This window comes from Aspergillus niger (genome assembly GCF_000002855.4).
Source record: "Aspergillus niger supercontig An17".
Classification (NCBI taxonomy): Eukaryota; Fungi; Ascomycota; class Eurotiomycetes; order Eurotiales; family Aspergillaceae; genus Aspergillus; species Aspergillus niger.
Window position 1 is genome coordinate 209763 of NT_166532.1, and position 19673 is coordinate 229435.

At 49.6% G+C, this 19673-nt stretch overlaps 9 protein-coding genes across 9 annotated transcripts; 3 read left to right on the forward strand and 6 right to left on the reverse strand.

Moving 5' to 3' along the window:
- Positions 1-499: 499 nt before the first annotated feature.
- On the reverse strand, positions 500-2187 carry An17g00880 (uncharacterized protein; the record flags this gene model as incomplete). The annotated part of the gene is made up of 5 exons (XM_001398280.3): positions 500-730; positions 789-1642; positions 1696-1808; positions 1872-2002; positions 2065-2187. 5 exons carry the CDS (start codon positions 2185-2187, stop codon positions 500-502), a joined length of 1452 nt encoding a protein of 483 aa, XP_001398317.3.
- A 663-nt stretch (positions 2188-2850) lies between these two features.
- An17g00890 (uncharacterized protein) lies at positions 2851-4480 on the reverse strand (the record flags this gene model as incomplete). The annotated part of the gene is made up of 4 exons (XM_001398281.3): positions 2851-2889; positions 2943-4109; positions 4177-4257; positions 4328-4480. 4 exons carry the CDS (start codon positions 4478-4480, stop codon positions 2851-2853), a joined length of 1440 nt encoding a protein of 479 aa, XP_001398318.1.
- Positions 4481-4906: 426 nt separating this feature from the next.
- On the forward strand, positions 4907-5294 carry An17g00900 (uncharacterized protein; the record flags this gene model as incomplete). The annotated part of the gene is made up of 2 exons (XM_001398282.3): positions 4907-4984; positions 5070-5294. 2 exons carry the CDS (start codon positions 4907-4909, stop codon positions 5292-5294), a joined length of 303 nt encoding a protein of 100 aa, XP_001398319.3.
- A 701-nt stretch (positions 5295-5995) lies between these two features.
- On the reverse strand, positions 5996-7688 carry An17g00910 (uncharacterized protein; the record flags this gene model as incomplete). Its single annotated transcript, XM_001398283.3, has 4 exons — positions 5996-6042; positions 6095-7257; positions 7333-7368; positions 7438-7688. 4 exons carry the CDS (start codon positions 7686-7688, stop codon positions 5996-5998), a joined length of 1497 nt encoding a protein of 498 aa, XP_001398320.1.
- Positions 7689-8154: 466 nt separating this feature from the next.
- Positions 8155-9483, reverse strand: An17g00920 (hypothetical protein; the record flags this gene model as incomplete). Its single annotated transcript, XM_059745438.1, has 4 exons — positions 8155-8369; positions 8528-8617; positions 8900-9000; positions 9359-9483. 4 exons carry the CDS (start codon positions 9481-9483, stop codon positions 8155-8157), a joined length of 531 nt encoding a protein of 176 aa, XP_059605694.1.
- A 161-nt stretch (positions 9484-9644) lies between these two features.
- On the forward strand, positions 9645-10606 carry An17g00930 (uncharacterized protein; the record flags this gene model as incomplete). The annotated part of the gene is made up of 4 exons (XM_059745439.1): positions 9645-9949; positions 10032-10139; positions 10187-10355; positions 10421-10606. The coding sequence occupies 4 exons, from the start codon at positions 9645-9647 to the stop codon at positions 10604-10606; spliced, it is 768 nt and encodes a 255-aa protein (XP_059605695.1).
- Positions 10607-13426: 2820 nt separating this feature from the next.
- On the reverse strand, positions 13427-14862 carry An17g00940 (uncharacterized protein; the record flags this gene model as incomplete). The annotated part of the gene is made up of 4 exons (XM_001398286.3): positions 13427-13867; positions 13920-14244; positions 14302-14606; positions 14662-14862. 4 exons carry the CDS (start codon positions 14860-14862, stop codon positions 13427-13429), a joined length of 1272 nt encoding a protein of 423 aa, XP_001398323.1.
- A 395-nt stretch (positions 14863-15257) lies between these two features.
- Positions 15258-16440, forward strand: An17g00950 (hypothetical protein; the record flags this gene model as incomplete). Its single annotated transcript, XM_059745440.1, has 3 exons — positions 15258-15617; positions 15695-16048; positions 16180-16440. The coding sequence occupies 3 exons, from the start codon at positions 15258-15260 to the stop codon at positions 16438-16440; spliced, it is 975 nt and encodes a 324-aa protein (XP_059605696.1).
- Positions 16441-16872: 432 nt separating this feature from the next.
- On the reverse strand, positions 16873-17403 carry An17g00960 (hypothetical protein; the record flags this gene model as incomplete). The annotated part of the gene is made up of 3 exons (XM_059745441.1): positions 16873-16930; positions 16989-17006; positions 17189-17403. 3 exons carry the CDS (start codon positions 17401-17403, stop codon positions 16873-16875), a joined length of 291 nt encoding a protein of 96 aa, XP_059605697.1.
- Positions 17404-19673: the final 2270 nt, after the last annotated feature.

Below are 19673 nucleotides of genomic sequence, written 5' to 3' on the forward strand. Positions count from 1 at the left end.
GATGGGAACGGTACGGAGTGAAATGGACGGATGGTGGATGGATGGATGAAACTCCCTCTCTAGTCACGGTTTGCTTTGATACTTCAACCACCTTTCCCCTTTGTGTTGTGATCATGGAAATACCTCTCCTTGTTGTCTGATCTGATCTGATCTGATCTGTCTTTTGTTGTTGGTGGTCTGGTGATATGGTCTGGTCTGCTTTGCTCTGATCCGGGTGTTCCTTTTCCTCTGTTGATGTTGATGTCACTGTCACTCACTCACTACTTAGCTCTAGTCCGTTGATCGTACGTAATTTTTAGTTCTTATTTCCCTCCACACACTCTCTTTTCAATTCAGAAGTAGAGTCAACTACGTAGTCTTGTTTAGTCTCTAATACGTACTTACTTTGCACGGCAGAAGAAGTGTATAACAAATAATAACTTAGTGTATCCCATCTCCATCTATCAGTCCATTCATATCTATCAATGATTTATCATCTAATATAACATCTACGCAACATCTAAGCCTTCCCATCACAAAACGACACAACAGCCCACTTCCCACTCCACGCCCACTTCCGCGCCTCGTCGCCCCCACCGTTAGGCATCTGGCGGAGCTCCTCATCCACACCCTTGGGCAGACCAACCACCACATCGGCCTTGCAGGTGCGGAAAGCCATGACGCGGACGCCGGATTGCGGGCCCAGTGGGCCGATGGCTTCTGTGAAGGGGGTTGTGGGGTCCCAGGCAGCCTGTACATAATATTAGATCAGAACTTAAGAAGGGTGGTGATGGATGGAGGGGACGTACATCGTTGGTCAACTTGCGGTAGTTCAAGTCACCCTTGAACAAGACCAATTCGCTGTCCTTCAGGTCGCTGAAGAGGTCCGGGGCTACATATGGCATGCGCCAGTAGCTTCCTGGGGTAGTCCAGAAGGTGTGAGGACGGATGATCAGCTTTCCTTCCGCGTGGAGGTGGCTCCAGTGGTCGAAGAGGAATTTGACTTCGGAGACTTCCTTCTCCGAGAGGGGGTCGAAGCTCTTGCCGGACTCGTCGGGGGCAGTGTAGAAGGCCTGCGGGTCGGAGAGGGCGGCGATGAGGGCGGCGAAGTCCGGGGGAGTGACGTCGGAGACGAACCAGGGGATGTTCTTGGGGTGGAGGACGACAGTGGTTGCGAGGCCGGCGGAGAGGAGGTAGCCGGCGAGGATGAGGTCGACGAAGAGCTCGAAGCCGGAGTTGTCGAGGACGATGTCGACGCGGCGATCCTGATTCTTGCGGTCACGGCGGGCCTGGTGCAGGACGTCGAAGGAGGCGTTGAGGTCGTTGACGAGGATATTCTTCTCCGAGGCCTTGCGGGCTTCCGAGCCCTGGAGCTTCTGGATGTCTTCGTAGGTGAGGGAGGTGAGGAGGGAGAGGTCAGTGGCATTGCCCCAGAGGCAGATCTCGCACATCTCGGAAAAGAGGATGCGGTCGGCTTGCTCGATCTGCTCCGGGGTCTTGCCCTCCGTGCCCTTGCTTGCTTCCTCGGCCAGTTCCTTGTATCGTGCGGCGAGTTCGAGGACGGCGGGGCGAGATGACTTGAAGGTGGACATCTTCTGGCGGGCGAACACGTCATAGCCCTTCCAGTGCTTGGAGAGGGAGAAGAAGGTGCTCAGGCGTCTGTCTGGGTGGGTGTCAGCTGGGGTGTATGTATGGAGGTATGCCAATTGCACGCACAGAGGTAGCATTCTGAGTAGAGCCATGCGACGTCGTGCCATGAAGGGTTTCCCCGCTGCTCCAGCTCCTGGTTGTACGCCGCAATGTCGGGCTGGCCGTCGTCGGGGAGAGGGCTGTAGCTGAGTCAATGCCTGCTTTGTTTATGGAGATCGTGTAGACGGGGATATTGATCTCACGTCAACTGTCTGTTGTGCTGCAGCTCATATTTGAAAGCTGCGAGGCTCCCAATGATCGCTTTCCCTTCCTGACGCTTCTCCTCGTCGGTTACATCGGCAACGCTGCGGTGCAGATCATCAATCGCGCCAGTCTGTATATGAAGTGTATTAGTCGAGGCATGTACTGCAATAGTTTAGATTGCAAGGAGCATACCAAGATGACCGGCCAGCGTTCGTGGGCCGAGACCGAGGCGAAGCTGGACTTGTCGGAGGTGAGATACTGCGCTGCGGAGGGGAAGGCGGGGTTAGTTTGGGCTGCAGGAAGAGGGGCAGTCATTGTCACTCACGGGCCTTAGGATCGTATTCCATGATGAAGAAAATGATTATGTGATTAAATAGATAGGAATAACTCAAAGAGAGAAGCAGAGAAGAAGAAAGAGAGGAAAGAGTGCGAGCCAAGATGAAGAGCGAGAAACAAACAAGACGTCGGTTGGGAATCGCGGGGTCCCTGCGGTCGGGATTCTCTGCACCGACAGACACTTTTAGACCTCATCCATTCATTCATTCATTTATTTCTTCCCCATCTTCTATCTAATTAAATGGACGCAGAATTCCGACTGGAAGACAAGACGCAACACAAGAACCAATTCGTCCAACAATTCCCTGTGCGACAGCCAATCCAACGCCGCCAGACCTGCACATGCGGGACAACTCAACAGCAAAGACATACAGCTTGATAACCTCGAAAATAACATATAAGTAGCAAGATAGATAGATTTCCGCTATGCAAAGAGTTCACGAGATCGTCGTCAATCATCCGTAGATACATGGCCCTCGTACTGTGTAATCCAAGGCTTTCCGCATCTTCTTCTTCTCATCTGAACGTCGCAGGTCCCATCCTGAAATGTGTGTGTATATGTATCATGTCCCGTCCGATCGGCGAGATTGACTCGCTCCCAATCCATCCCATGAACGCCAGCTTGCAGAGCAGTTAAGCCTCTCACATCATCGAGGACATGAGAGAGTTTTGCGCATACGCCTGGAAGTTGTCATTAGCATGCCAGTCCGGACTTCTCATTAAGATAAACTTACCATCGGCTTAATATCCGGGTGAGGAACAGCCTCAAACACCTGGTACTCAAGCTTGAGCTCGGGCCCGATCTTGATAAAGGCTCCCTTGTTCTCCGTGGTGTCGCAGTACTTCGGAGCAGAGAAGACGGTGATACACCGTCCGTCGTGCTCGACCTCGTAGCCCTCCATGCGCACCTCGTGCGAACGAATGATTGCCTCCAGACCATTCTTCTCACAGAAGCGCTTGGTGACGTCCGGACCAAACTGAAGACCAACACCACGCTTGCTGGGTCCGCGACCGGGCGCGGTCTGCGGGTCTGTCCACAGCATTTCCATCATCAAGCCCTGTTGTCCGGGCTGGCGCTGGTTGTGACGGTTCAGCTTGCGGATATCATCCAGAGTAGTGTTGTCATCCGAGAAGAGACCGCCGTGGAGCACGAGGTACTTGTTGCCGATCAACGTAGCCAGCGGCAGAGCCGAGAAGGACTCGGAGAAGACCTTGAACACCGTCTCATTGTACTTGGCCTTGCACTCGCCCTCAAAGCCATACACCTTGTTCATGTCGTCCGTCTCGTGGTTCCCACGGTTCAGGAAGATTCCGTTGGGCCGCAGCCACTTGTAGGCGTAGAGCAGAAGAGCAATCTCCGTCGACCACGATCCACGGTCCACGAAGTCACCGTTGAAGAGATAAGCATGGGTATCGCTAGGGTACCCGTTCAGGCGGAAGATCTCGAGGAGATCGAAGAATTGACCATGAGTGTCACCGCAAACCGTCAACCTAGTACCCTCCTTAACACCAACCTCCACCATCGTCGGTTCCGCATAGACAAGATCCTTGACGGCCTTAATTATTTGGAAAGCATATTTGCGATGGATCTTCTTCCCGTTCTTGAACCGCTCAATCATATCATCAATGAACTCCTGCGTCATTTCCTTCTCCAAGCGCACACCATCATACTTGTCATCCACAACCATCGCATCGATATCCAGGTCCTCGAAAGCAGAGGGCGGGTCACCGACCTCGATCGCCTTCTCGAACTCGAGCCGACGAACGAGCTTCTCGCACTCGGTGAGCTTTAGCTTGGCATCACGGTTGTTGGGCTCTCTCTTGATCACGGCCTTGAAGTCTTTCAGGGCTTCCTTGTAGTTCAGAATAGCGGAGTTCGCAAGGGCGCGGCGCCAATAGGCCTAGCAACGGGGTTGGGTAAGTCAAAGGCGAACAACAGTAGCAACAACCAGCAGCATCCCAACGAACCTTGACATAGTTGGAGTCAAGCTCCAGTGCCTTGGAGGCATCAGCGATCGCAAAACCGTAAGCCTCAAGTTTGATATGTGCCTAACCAGGAACCCCAGAAACAGTCAGTATCTTCAACACCTCCACCAGTTTCAGCAGTAGCGCCACCTACCTGAGCGCGGTTACTAAAGAACGACGGCTCCTTATCATACTTCTCAATGGCTCTCGAGTAAAAATCTATGGCAGTAGGCCACTCATGTTCCGCGAAGGCCTTGTTCCCCTGCACCTTGAGGGCAGTGGCGGCCTCGAGATCGGGGGAAGCCATCGGCGCAAAAGAAGCGTTTAACGAAAGGAGGGGTTTTTGGGCAAGAGAGCACGAGAGCGGGACGTTCGCAGAAATCTAGTCAGTATATTAAAGGAAAGCAGAAGCGTTTATAAAAAAAGAAATGAAAATAATAGAGAAGGCAAAAAAGAAAAGAAAGTTCCTGAAACTTTTCCTCGGCTCGCCCGTTCCTGGATTCAACTTTCCAGGCGTAGACTCGGGTCGATGATGATTGACTGACTGACTGATTGATTGACTTGCTTCCCTTCGTTTCCCCGTCACTTTTCTCCGGCCTGGTGGTCTTGGCGCGCCTCCGATTCCAGAACCCTCTTGTCTTGCCGCATGCATCTTGCCTACTTCCCAACACCCTCTCACCCTCCCTACCTTGTCTATCAACTCCGACCCTGAAAATCAAAAAGGGAAATAAAGATGTCCTTCTACGTCGCCCCCAGCCAGCAGCGCACTCTCCGCGCCTGCATGGTGTGCTCGCTCGTTCAACTGCACAGCGTACGTTCAGCTGCTACCTCCCAATTAAAACCAACCCAACCTAACCCGAACAACAACTAACATTTTCTCCTTTCTTACTGCTTAGAAATTCATGCGCGAAGGCTGTCCCAACTGCGACAATGTCCTCGGCCTCCGCGGCAACAACGACGCGATCCAAGAATGCACGTCGCAGGTCTTCGAGGGCCTGGTGACGCTCCGCGATCCCACAACGAGCTGGGTGGCTAGGTGGCAGAGATTGGATAGTTATGTGCCGGGGACGTATGCGGTTAAGGTTACGGGATCGGTGAGTACTCTCGCCCACCCATACTGAACTTCAATTATGTCCGGGGGTGGTGGTGAAGAGAATATTGGGCTAACGGTGATGGGTGAACAGCTTCCCGATGAGATTATTTCCAGTTTGGAGGATTCGGGTGTCAAGTATATTCCGTATGTTGCCCTTCTATTCCTTCTTTGCATGTCTTTGCGTTGTGTGTTGCGTGTTGGATTAATTGATGAGTGCTGATTATTATGTGTCTCGATACAGGAGGGATGGTAGCACGGGTGAAGAGGAGGCGTGATCGATCGCTGTCTGCTCAGCTCTTTTCACACAATTCTTCGCTGCTTTTGTTGCGATATGTCGGTTCTCTATCTTGCACGGCATAGCGATATTTTCTCGATAGGGAGATGGTTTTGGCCTTCTTTCTCGATTTGCACGATTGGAGTTTCGGATTTATATTTCTCGCTTTCTATTATGTACGGTACGGGGTTTGTCGGGTTGGTATGATTCTGCACGCTGTTTATAATTACAAAGGGGGATGTCTACTGGATACCCGGACAATAGATCAAGATCAACGCTGCCTTGACGGCATCACTTCGTTGCTTAATGACTAGACTAGCTTCAATGCCATAAATCGTAGCGCAAATTGCCATATAAATATTGGCTAAAGATATCTCGAAAACAAATTGCCCCATCCCAATACCGTTATAACGCCAAAAGTCACAGACTAGAGTTCAATAAAATCAACTGCGCGCTTACAGCTGCTTAATGATCTTCTCAACGCTCTCCAGGAGGATATCAGCTGCAACATGTTAGTGTCTTATCTTGTTAACCCGAATCTAGGGCCGACTTACCATGGTGCTTCTGGAAGACCAGCATGGGCCTCAGGCGGACGGCGCTCTGGCCGCTACCACCAATGTTGACGCCAACGCCCTTGGCCTTGACCAGGAACTCGTCACGCTTGGGGGTATCCCAGGCAATGAAGGTTCCCTGGCCCTTACCACGCAGGTTCTGCAGGTGCTCGGGGTACTGCTTGGCGAGACGCTCCAGGCCGGAGAAGAGGTAGTCACCGGTGGCAGCAGTATTCTCCACCAGGTTCAGGCGCTCAATCTCCTCGATGATGCCACGGAAGATCAGAGCACGAGCCGGGTCACCCATCCAGGTGTTGAACTGACGGTAAGGCTTGTTGGGACGCAGAGCCGGGTTGCCATAGTAGTAACCGGCAGTCTGGGCCTTCTTGGAGAAGGTCACCATGTCAGGGGGAGTCTCCAGGTTCCAGTGGTCGTGGGCCCAGAACTTGCCGGTGGCACCCACACCAGTCTGCACCTCATCGACAATGAAGAGGACGTTGTTGCGCTTGGTAATCTCACGCAGGCCACGGAAGAAGGCCGGGGAGGCGTGGTTGTCACCACCCTCCGACTGGATGGGCTCGACAACGACCGCAGCGACGGGGTTGTGCCACTCCTTGATCAGACGCTCGGTCTCCTGCAGGCAACGCTGCTCTTCCTGGGCGTTCTCCTGGGCGTGCTCCTCCAAGGGGTACTTCAGGGAGGGGAAAGGAGCCTGGGGCCAGTCAAAGGCGGGGATATCCAGCTTGTGGATGGGCTTGCTGCGAGTGGTAGACAGACTGCCGAACAGGCGACCGTGGAACGCCGACTTGAAGGACATGATGGACAGCTGAGGGGAACCAGGGGACTGGTTCTTCATGGTGGTCTCCAGCTCCTCTTCGGTGAACTCGGTCTCAGCGCCACCACGCTCGCGCTGACGGTAGTACATAAAGGCAGCCTTGTAGGCAGTCTCGTTGGCATCCGAGCCAGCCAGGGCGGTAAACACCTGGTTAAGGCCCTTGGGGGCGGCCTTGAGGATACCAGTGTCCAGGATGTCAGCCCAGTCGTGAGAGGGGAAGTTACCCAGAGCCGGTCTGTTGATCAAAGCATTGACCATCTCCGGAGATTCTGCCACCTTGCGGAGGTGGGGGTTGTTGTAGCCGACGGGGATAGAGGCAATCTGAGCATAGCTGAGGACAATATATGTTAGAAACCATTCGAGCGCATTCTCGCAAAATAACCACAGGCTAATTGTAGTAGCTTACACATCTAGAAGCACGTTTCCGTCCAGATCGGCAATGCTGTGTCAAAGTTAGTGCTCGTTCGGCGGTCTTGCCCGCAAGGGGTGAGATAAATGCAGGTTGACTTGCTAGTTACCGTTGGACTTGTAGTAGTCCGCGAGCATGTTCAAGCTGCGGACGTCAAAGACCTTGTCGAGCTTCGCAGCAGCCGCCTTGTTGTTGGGGCCAGGAATGGCCGTGGCCAGCTTGGGAGCGGATGGCTCATCGGGGAAATAAGGCTTCTCCGCAGCGCGCATGTGCGGAGTAGTGGTGAGGGTGCGGACGGCCGACAGGCGCGTCGTCGGGCGAAGTCTCAAGCTGGAACGGAAGATGGCAGCCATTGTGATGAATTAATGGAGAGGAGATGGGTCTGAGAAAAAGGAATGAGTTGGGGTGGCCAGGGGCACAGAAATACCCAGCTGGAAATCAGGGATGTGGGGAAGGATACGATGACGATAACGCAATGATGATTGATAAGGAGCTCCTCGATCGATGCTCAACCAGACAAGCAGCAAACCAGCACCGATTATAGCTTCAACTGGTGCAATTGAGATGACTATGGGGAGAGAAGATAAAGCACGAGAAAAATGGCCGCGCGAAGGGCTTTTAAATGGAAGCGAGGGGGCAGCTGTTAAAGGAGAGCTCGCGATGGATTGGAAGCTGCCCCGCGCCGTACAGCTGCTTCGGCGTTTTGCACCAATCAGCGATCGTGTTGGCCCCGTGCTCGGCGACTTGCCAACCCATCCGGAGAGTCGCCGTTCAGCATGATAATTCCCAATGATAATAGGAATTCCATAATCCAATCATTCAGATGAAGATGTTCTCTGTTGATGCAATCTGCTTGCCTCTTCCGCCGGCTGCCGATGACGGTGGAGTGGCAATAGCCATAAGATGCGACTGGTCAATGTGTTGAGAACATATCAGATCTGCATCGCTTATCAGTGGCAGGGGTGGGCGATAAGCAGCCCATCTCTCGCTGCGAACTCCGATGCCATCACCGCCGTTCCAAAGATAGCCAATTGCTAATAAGAACAATTGCTTAGATGAAGTATAGAATAAGTAAATGGTTTGATGCCGTCACTATAGCTGGAAATACTGCTGGATTGTCCGATAGCTTCAGTAGTAAGAACTTGTTCTCAATGGTTGTGCTGCTTGGTATATATATTGCAACTAGCCGTACTGCTACTGAATTGGATTTCTGCGAAAATTGAGTGACTTCCCCTTTCCACTTTAGGTTGAACGTGGCGCTGCTTCTTGTTCACTGAGTGGCCTGGAGTATAAGAGAAGTACAAAAGTATATGTTTTGAGCAATCCCTGAATGATCTTGGATTGCCCCAGGAGAATATATTAGAGAAAGTGACTGTTATTCTGAGCGCTTGTCTAAGCTTACATAATCTAGCTATGTGATCTAAATAAACTGTGCACTAACAATATCAAGTATTGTACTTCTGTCCAGCCGGGTTGTCCATCATTATCCTGGTCCTTATAAAATATTGAGCCTTATTTTAATGATTCTTTTATATTTGAGCCAAACTTTTGAGTATCAACATACTCTTGAGCACCAATAGTATCAAATCGCAAGCCTTAAATAAGCAGGCTCGGGTCATCTTGGCACAAGCCGAGCCGGGCGATCCCGAGCTTTTCGAGCAAGCCCTGCCATATCTAGGACGGATAGATCGTGCTAATCGAACGTGCCTTTGAACAAGATGAGATAGCCTTCCAGCTATTTCTTATATTCATACGGAATCCTAGTTTGTTCAGTTCGCTTAAAAGTATGTGAGACCTCAGGCACCAATAGGTGCATAGGGCGGAGCTTCTTATACTGGAGCCATCAGTCCTATAACAGCTTGCCTGACTCGTTTGGCTGACTATTACATTATTAATTTGGCAGCCACTCGGCAATAACAAGAATCCAGAGATAAAAGATGCTGGTCAGCATTTAGCGGCAATGCGATCCAATCTGAGGGTCTCGAGCTCCACAATCTTCCCTATTGGGCGAGTGTTGTCAAACATGGCATTAATATTTCCCTTTTTTTCGCCCCCCATATCCCCGTGGTTAATTCCGGATGGCTTCAGAGTGGCGGAACGGGCAAGATTGAGGTGTCTGTGGCCTCGTGTTAGTACTTTGTAAGCCATGACCAGAAGATGCTGTTCCGAAGCCTCCGGTCCAGAACGATATCGCGCATATTTAAAAGGTCATCAATTGAACCCTAATCCCGGACAGCAGATCTTCCTGAAAGTGCTTTTGACCCGACCAACATTCCCTTCTTTAATTCCTAGTTACCCCAACTTACAACATGAGTACTTACCTTGTCACCGGCGCCTCTCGTGGCATTGGACTCGAATTGGTTCGTCAGTTGGCCGCCAAAACAAGCGAAACTGTTCAGACTATCTCCGCTGCTGCCAGGACTTCTGGAGGCCCTCTTTTTCAGGAGCTCTTGCAACAGCACCCGGATCGGGTAATCTTCGTGCCTCTGGATGTCACAGAGAAAGAGAGTGTCAAGAACGCCGTGACACATGTTGCGACTGCCCTCAATGGAAAAGGCCTGGATGTGCTAATCAACAACGCGGGTGTAATGACGCCTGGCACTGTTGAGAATATGTCTGTATTTACTTGCCCTATACGTCCCGCTTGGCTTTAAGCTGTCCTAGCAAAGCAGTGTGTTCTAATACTTTCTTTATAGGGACGATTTAGAAGATACACTCCGCGTCAATGTGGGAGGGGTTCATCTTGTCACAAGAGAATTCCTCCCCCTTCTAAGAAACGGAAATAAGAAAAGAATCGTCAATATGTACATGATCCACCCAAATTCTTCCGATGTCCTACTATTAACAATAGCTTCCTATTCAGCTCGACAAGTGTAGGCTCTATCCAGTTGCAGCCAACATATAGAGCGATGCCTACACCCTCCTACAAAATCTCGAAAGCTGCATTGAACATGCTCACCGTACTCTACTCCCAAGAGTTGGAGGCTGAGGGTTTCACCGTATTCTGTGTGAGCCCTGGTGTAAGCCGCCCCATCTTACCTGAAGTCATCTCCATTCAATAGACCAATCGTTGACCAAAAAATAGTGGCTGAAGACCGATATGGGAAGCGATGATGCGGATCTTCCAGTCGACACTGGCGTTTCCGCTGTTCTGGATGCTGTTCTCACCACCGGCAAAGAAAAGAATGGACGATTTCTCAATATCCTCGTACCGGGATGGGAAAATAACCCAGGTATGAACCAGTACGATGGGAAGGAGTTGCCGTGGTAACCGATATATCACTACTGGTACCCTGTGCGACATCCATGTCGCTGTCCTCTAGTGTCAATGATGTGCCGGCATCTCGATTGGATACTGCCTAGCAGTTTAAATCCGGAGGATTCACTCCTGAAGCAGACCAGGATGGGATCCTGAAAGTGCGTGTTCTGTGAGTAATCTGTGAGTGTCATAAAGTGTACACAGACCGTTCACGTGCTGCTCTCATAAAAGCGGCGATATCATAATTGGATAAGTAAATGGCAATTGCAGCGAAACAATTTGCTTATGCACTAGTAGTGGCATGTATACATCCTACTACCCTGATTCACACTAGCATCATCCAAACTACTACTATGTAATCATACTACTATAGAGCAAGATAATAGGGGTCTCGCTTTGCGATCTCCCTTAATATCAGTTATTGTAAAGGATAGTAAGAAAATATATCATCTCCGTAGTACGGAACCTGGTGTAGATTCTAGATATACATGACTTTCACAATATGTGTATAACGTCCTGGATGATCTCTTAGTAAAATAATAAGTGTACAGCTATCTGGATCTTATCTTAATATGAATAGATATTTACCAATTGACAATCTACAGCAAGTAGTAATGAACTCAGTCAAACAGACAAGAAATTTATTAAGACCAGATAGTTATGTTCTTTTCATGTAATATACGGAATACTTCTTCCGGATAGTCTTTCCTCGGATATACCTTCCTCGGATATGACACTTTCCTCGGATACACTTTCCGTGAGTAAAGATTTATTATAAATCATAATTGGAACGACACGTAAAGATCTATAGCTACAGACTTTACATCGAGATAACCATGGCTCAGCTGATAAGAATCTAGTTGGTACAGCTAAAAGAAAAGCGCCGACAGCTAAGCCATGCACAAGAAAGTTCTACATTTGTTAGATTAGATTAGATTAGATTAGACCCGAGAGAACCCAGAGTAGTAGTCAATGGGGGGCTCACAAATAATGTGAAAAAGGGAGCACAATGGCAGGAGACCAGACTATTATCTAACATCTAGCGACAAACGAAGCAGTTCAGCATGCGATAATCCAATAAAACAAGCATAACTGAAAATATGAATATCAGAGCCAATCAGACAAGAATCTAAGTCCCTGATGATCAAGCCTTCAGGCCTTTTAGAATTCGTATTATATATGCCAACAATGATGACCTGTAAGGAACAGTATTAGCGGCTCTCCCGACTTTGCATTTATATCTTTATGAATTAATTAGCTCCATGATCGATTCGAGCTAAAACATGGCCGTCCACCCATAAGCCACCCGATAAGATCCTGCACATAGTGGTCAATGTCAACCACGGCAAATAAATACGCAGAGGTATATACTCAATGCCTCCATTTTTAAATATACAAGGAATAAACTAGAATAAGCTAAAGGAAACGGACAATACAAGGGTGAAAAGCTAGACCATTAGTCTAACCATAAGAACAACCAAATTCAAGCTCTCTCTAACACCAAGACCAACAAGAAAAAGAACAACCGAACCAGGCAGTCACACACCCACAAAAGTGGTCTTACTCCCCCACAACCCTTGGTCAACTTGATTTGTCAACTTTAAATCCATCCAGCTCCCTCTTGTCTTACTCAGACATCTCCATCTTCTCTAATCCTCACAATCCCAACACCAAAGCTGAAGCGGGGTATAGCACACCATATTATACCCTTAAAATTCCAAATACGATCTACTAGATACATATGCACACACGGACCCTCCTGCTTTAATCTCCGATTAATCTCCGATGCAGCTGAGCTGAACAGGTAACTATTCAATCACGATCATAATCTCAGTATTATAGTCTAGACCAATTACTACTATCTAGTGTAGCGTAGTGTAGTGTACAGTGTACACGATAGTCCGATGTCTAGACCTTCTCTTGGAGGTGGGGTGGAAATAGAGAGAATCTGTGCCCCTCTCCCACACACCCACACACACCCACAATTGGAAAATAAAACTGACAACTAAGTAGGCCAGGCCCCTCTTTCTAGTCCATGAGAAACAGAGAAGGAGACACAATAATTCCTCAACAAACCACGTAGTAGAAATAACTACCCCTCGACCCCCTCATCCCTCATCCACTGTCAGATTTTAATGACACCCGTACCTGCATCATATGCAAGACGGGCCCGTAGTTTATTACTAGTCTACAGCACGGCAGTCACCCATCTAGATAGGTCAGGAGTTGCCGGCCAGCTTCAGGGATGAGATATTATCAGATGAAAAATCAAGGGATCAATAATTATCCATCCGATGGAGCGCGGACACGGGCTCTCATTTCGGTAGGCCCGAGCCGTAGTGACTGTGCGTGCTGCACTGAGGGAGGGATCCCTGCAGGCGGATGATAATATTACTGTCTATTAAGTAAAAATCATGGATGGATACGGAGTACGCAGTACGTAGAAGCGGGACTCGATGGGGACTGTATAGGATCGGATCAGGCCATACTGGCATCGGAGTTAGGCGTATGCGAGGCATGAGTGGAGTCTTGACCTAAAAGTAATTGCAGTGGAGCCAAAGACCCACTCCGTTTACGGAAGGAATTGGTGACACTTAATATCGGATGGGCTGAGATGGCCGCGAAAGACGGTCGCGTGATGGTTGTGTGTGGTATATCATATTCGTGATGTGTGTTCTGTATACTATAGGTACATGACTCCAGCCTCAGAAAAAGTATACATAGGTAGTAAGTTATACATGTTCATTACTCAATTCATAACCAGATGACTTTCCCTTGTTGCATTAAGGGGAATGGAAGAAAGAAAAGGAAAGATAGAGAGAGCGTGAGACCCTAGACGGGGTTCTGGTGTTCGTAAAATGTGTGTTGCTCCTTGGAGTCACGGGTGAGTGAGGTGGAGGAGACGTCGCTACCAGGCGACGTATAGACCACACCAGTGTTCTTCAAGTCGACGTGGTGCGTCGGGGTTGCGACGCGCGTGTGATTCGACGTGACCTGGGAGTTGTTGCTATGGCTGGGTCTCCGATTCTCGGTCCATGTCTCCATCTCAACAGTGCGCAGGACCTCCATACGATCCACCGTGGTGTCGCCCTGGTAGCCATACTGGCGATCTTCGATCATTTTGGAAGCACGAGACTGCTTGGACGGCCCAGTGGAAGACCACCCCTTCAACTCCCGGTTGCCGAATGAGGATCCATAGCCACGAGCGGACGGGAGAAGATGGGGTAAGACAAATCCGATAAGAGGTCTCAGTGCAGGCGCAGAGGCACAGATCTAAATACAGAGTTAGCCGTGAAACGAGCACATGTTGTGAGGGTCATCATACCAGTGCCAAGTTGATTTCGATCGATCCGGCGAGCAGGATAGGCCATGCCATCCAGGTAGTGTCATAGGAGGCCATCATACTCTTCCAGACATATACTGTGCGCACCGTACCCGCCACGTTGACGAAGATACCCAGACCGAAGATCGAAATCACGGCCATCCGCTGCCGGGCAGGTAACTTCAGGTTCCAGATCAAGGGCATCGGGACCAGAGTGCAGAGGAAATCGGTGAAGATGTTGACAACACTCGCAGAGAATACGGCTGCGCCATAATTGACGCAATGATAAGGATACATTGGCTCCAAGTCCCAGTATGCATGGATAGGCCTGATAGCAGCACAATTAGTCAATGTCCGCAGTGGGTCGAGGGACGGAGGCACTCACGAGCACTGAAAGATGCTGACCAACAGAAAGACAATGCAGCACAAGGCCACAAAGATGAAGGAGACAATCACGACAATGTTGTAGACCCTGTACAGTCCCTTACTACCCGTTCCGATGAGGCGCTTGCAGAACCACAGAACCGAAAGCTTGGTGATAGAACAGGATAGAGAAAATGTAATCTGAAAGCCGAGGTTGTATTTGGTGACGACGGGAAGCCAGGACAAGGGTACGTCCCACACATGCCGGTTCGCACCCCAGCGCTCAGTTGCCAGAGAAGTAACCGCACACATGCCGACTGCGATAGCCTAGGAAGTGTTAGACAGGCCAGTAACCCCAGCATAGATGCATCTTTAGACGTACAAAAGCGATGACAATGAAGAAGTCATCAAGACCAGGTGTGCAAGTTATCTTGAAACGTGTGTAAAGACGGAGGACAGTCACGACGAATGCGATGGAAATAAGGACGATGTTCACGATATTCACGGCAGGCCCGCGAGTCACCGGGTCGACGTAGTTGGGCGTGGGCCATGTGGCCAGAACCTCGGCCGGAGGGAGAAGCATGCTGGCGAATTATAACAGTGATAGTAGCGAAAGTAATAGGATGTAAAATGTTGAAAGGTCGTGGCACTTGTTGTATGTTGCCGTATTGTTGTCGCGATTGTCGAAAAGTGTGGTCAACCATCAGCAACCCCCAGTCGAGCAGTCGAGAGTCGCATTGGCCATCGTCACAATCAAGATCAATCTGAAGTGTTGTCAAAAGCGAAGGTAGTCAGCCGTGGCCGACTGAATATGCACGAGGGCCACCTATGTTGTCGGCACTATCGCCGAGGGGAACTAGAGAGATGATATACCACGATGGCGAGTCCCCACCCCTGGCCTAGACAAGTTGCGACATAAATGGTCCCTTCGCTAACCATGGACTAGGGAGTTTATTTCTGTGTGTCATTTTGAGTTTAATGGATTTGTTCAATTTCAGATCCAATATCCCGGCCAAGCGGGAAGTTAACTCCTCCAATGAGACTGGAAGCGGACCGACCTCCACCGCAGACCATTTTATCCAACCGATGGCAAGAAGGAGTCGCAGAACCGAGGATTGCCGGGGTACCAAGCCAGCACAGGACAATGATAGGCAGATCCATCGACCCGTCGTTCACGGTCTTCTCCACATGCCAGGGGGGCGATCTGAGCATTTTGAGCCATTTGAATGGGCTTGCTGGGCGGAAATGTCAATTGGGATTAGGGATCTAAATTGGACCCGGACCAGAAAGTCAAACCAGTTAGCTCGTCTGAAATTTGCGGGCAGGGGTGCACTCCTGGTTCAGCACTCACTCCATTCGGGGGAAAGGATGTGCAAAACTTAGGTTGTGACTTCAGCGAGGAGAGATGAGGGTAGTTCGGGAATGGGGGCAGGACGACTGCAGCCGAGGCCACTGAGGAAGCCCATGGAGGGAATTCTGGTCCTTCAGACAGCGGACGTGAGAGAGAAAATCAGTTGGAGCAAAGGATGCGAGATCCACAATCTAATTACAGGATGGGAAAAGTTAGCGTCGAGCTTCGAGGGGGGGTTGCCATTGACCTGGCACGAGCGGAGAGAGTAAGAGTACGTACTAACTATCCAGGAGGAGCAGCAGGAGCAGGAGTCTGTCAGAAGCTCCAGGACAAGGGCAGGCTGAATGAGGAAAGACCACCACCAGCAGCGGTGACTCCACCGGAATCCCACTTACTTGCGGCACGCCAATCCATTCTGGTGTTTAGTCCAAACGAACTAAACAACACAATGCTACTGTACTCCATATTCTAGTGTACTCCGTTCGGTCGTGGATTTGACTCCCAGCAAGAACTCGCGCGCGAGCCTTTCCGCTTTCGGGTGAGCGCCAGATTGCCCCGCACGCTTTTTTCCCTCCCAAAATACTCCCAGAAAGTCTTCCCCTCATTCGGCCCAGATGGCTGGTCTCTCCAATTCCAACCATTAGTGGAATCTCCCAGAAAGCATCAGAGTGCCATGGTGGCTTGTCGTGCACCCTGAATGATCTTGATGGTACCAGCCCTACGGAAACTCCTTACTATGGCGACATTAGCCTAATCACTTTACTGTATGCACCCCTTGCATGGTGCATCACCAGCATCGCCATCTCGTAGAAGGATGTCCTGCATGACATGGGGAAGGGCTGCACTTTGCATGGCCCACGAGTCATAAGCGGGCCCAATTCGGTAATGATGCGAGATGCGGTGGGCATCCTTGAAAAGAAGAAGAAAAAAAAGAAATTCACACCGAAAAATTTCTGTAGAATTCTGAAGATAGACCACACCGTTCAACCTGCAGACTCCAAACCACTATTGTCTCCCATGTCCCCATATCGGTGTCGGCTCTGTGTGCGCCAGCGGGCAGCAACAGCCCGAGTTGGTATCTGCACGGTCCTGGCTACTCCTGACTAGACTATTGTGCGATGATCATCCAAGTTCCTTGGGTGATTGATGTCATCGTTCTGTAGTCTTCATCGATCCAGCCTACACTGGCCAATACTGCTCGGATTGCCGCTTGTTGCCCCTCGGAGAACACTGATCGGAACTCTAACCGGCAATGCAGTTCGGGCAAACAATCAACTGCCGACTTTCCGTTTCAACATATCTTTGTCCATATTCAACTGCTAATAGCGAATAGTTTAGATTCCTTTCCTTTTTCATACCTTACCAAACCAGCGAGACTAAAATTTTCCAATTAAGTAATCGATCAGAGAAGGATTGACTGCTACCAATAGTCCGTGATAATCTCCCAGCTGAAGGTAGGTACCTCTCGCCAAAGTAGCTTTTCCTGGGTGATCTTCCCGTAACGGGACCGGGATTCCAAAAAGCATCAACACCAGGCCGACCTGCTGATGATCCTTACCAGCCATGGGTAGTCCTCAAGGCCCCCGTTCGTGATGGAGTCAATACTTTTGTCATCACGTTCCAGAGCGGACCCGGTTTTCCGGAAAATGATAGGATCGACGAGATTCCTTGGGCACGAATCCAGGCAACACTGACTGTCCCTGTCCCATGGTTCAGTCTCGATATTTCGGAATTAACTCGCAACAAGCAACTAACTTCAATATCGATGAACATCTTTGATATTTCCCCTCTCTGTCCCAGACTTTTCTTCTAGACCCCTTTCTATCCGCGGATATCCTTCGATGCATTCTTTTGCCCACGTTCCTGTCGCTCGCCGTTTGGCGGCGGTTAAAGTGGTTCCCAGCCCCATAAATAGGACTAGCCGCAAACTTTAACGCGAATGGTGCCGGCTGTCCAGCGTTGATCGCCGCCTGGCACGAAGAGTCTGGTTCGACCTGAAGATCCTTGAGGTCGCCCGACTGCCGTGAAAATCAAATTGTGCGCATCGTGGCTCGGGGACAGAGATGATAGGAGCTGCGTTTACATCTGATTCCAATGGCTGCTGCATCATGATCCTGACATGAAAGATGGGTCCGCGCTGCCTCCAGGTTTGAAAATGAGTCTTGCGGGCTCAGCTCGCCAGCGGCACACAGCTACTGACATGATTCAGACGCTCAATGGCCCACTGTTCATGAAGCACCCTTTTGTTTCAGCTGCAAACCTACACAGTACTCACACCTAGACTCACTCTTAAACAAATCACAAAGTCTGTAAAATAATTTCCAAAACTCCTTCGAAACCTAGCACCCTGCCATGAACAAGATGAGACAGGACGAAACTACAGAACTGTTGACTTGGCTGCTTCGGACAAGCTTTTCCAACATGATGGTTACAGGGAATGGAGATCAGGATATTGTTACAGATCCATCCGCCCGTCTTCCGCGACCGACCAGACATCCGGCAATCTGCAGTATCGTTCCCAGTAATCTGCTTTGGAGATCTAAGTTCCTCCTTACAACCGAGAGCAATAATCCCTCGATCCCGATGTTCTTGTCTATACAAACTTCAACAAAACTCTCTCAAACACCAAATATCAGCCTTCACAATCGAATCTCGCCACATTGAACTTACTATCAACATTGACAGCCTTGTCAGTAGATCCCGATGCTCCGAACGAGGGGTAGATTATGTACTCTTGCCTATTCCGGTTTTTGAAGGAGCGGTTCTCAAAATTGGGTCGGAGCCTCAACGGTATCCCGTTTCTGGACCCGAACCTTATCGGGATAATGGGGGATATAGCCTGTGCCCTGCCAAGATGTCAAGACCCTGATTATTTAACAAAGGAGCGCCGTCTTCTATAGTGCCTATTACTTATCACCCTTACTCATTCTAGATAATGTTGCTTGCTTATTCGAACTCTGCATATGGCCACGTGCGGCCAGTTTGATATCGATCGACCGACACTATTCACCATGCCAGTTCATGGCAGGCTGATGTGCGGATCTTGTGTGACGTGGCTTGCTGGGATGCAGGGCAATTAGCAGAGCTATTGTTCATGATGCCGTGGTTAAATTTCGGCTATATGATTGTCATCTAGCTCCTTGGATACTACACTACACTTATCCCTCTTCAGCCTAGTATCATGTCACTGCAGTCTCTGGGATAAACCATGAGCATGAAGCAAATCATGACTCTCCAAGCAGCAAGAAAGCATGTTTCAAGGATCTACGAACACACTCCCGACTAATCTCAAGCCCATTCGCTATCTCGTGTTCATATTCCTATCTCCCTCACCCCCACCAGGCTCTTAAGCTTCCTTTAGCTCCTTGATTACTATCCCCAACAACCTCCTCCACAAACGGAAAATGTAGCCACCCACGAAACAACTCCCATCCTGCGATCTTCAGAAGCAGTTACAGATTCCCAAAGATTATCCCTCCAAACAAGCACACACTTCCTTGTATGAGCTGAAACATACCAATATAGCATGTGATACATATCACAGAACTGCCAAGCTGGAGCTGTCGATCTCAAGCTAGGATAAGTTTCTCTGAGTCCTGAGCTCAGGAATGAGATATTGTGGAGTTGGATCGACATATCAGCTCAGCTCAGCTGGGAAGCTCCTGTCGGAGATGTCTGTGGATAGCTTAGCTTCGGCGATAAGGTGTCTCTTCGAGTATTAGGTAGGAAATATAGCTCCTGGTATGACGGACATTTGCCGAGGGGCGAGAATGGGTCTTTTTACTACGCTTTCCTTCGTTTTGGCGGAAGGAATCTTGTCTGCATGGAAGACTACATTGCTTTTGCTTTTGGAGTACGATGTAGCTTACCATTTCTCGGACTACTGCTATAGTACCTTAGTATTTCCCCTATTTACTCGGATATATTGAAACATACTCGAGCTCTACATATATACCACTCTTTCCCAGTTATTAATGTCTTGTCTTTCACATTCCCCTCTATTTTCTCTGGATCATCCCAAATTGATTCTAGTAGCTAAGGTT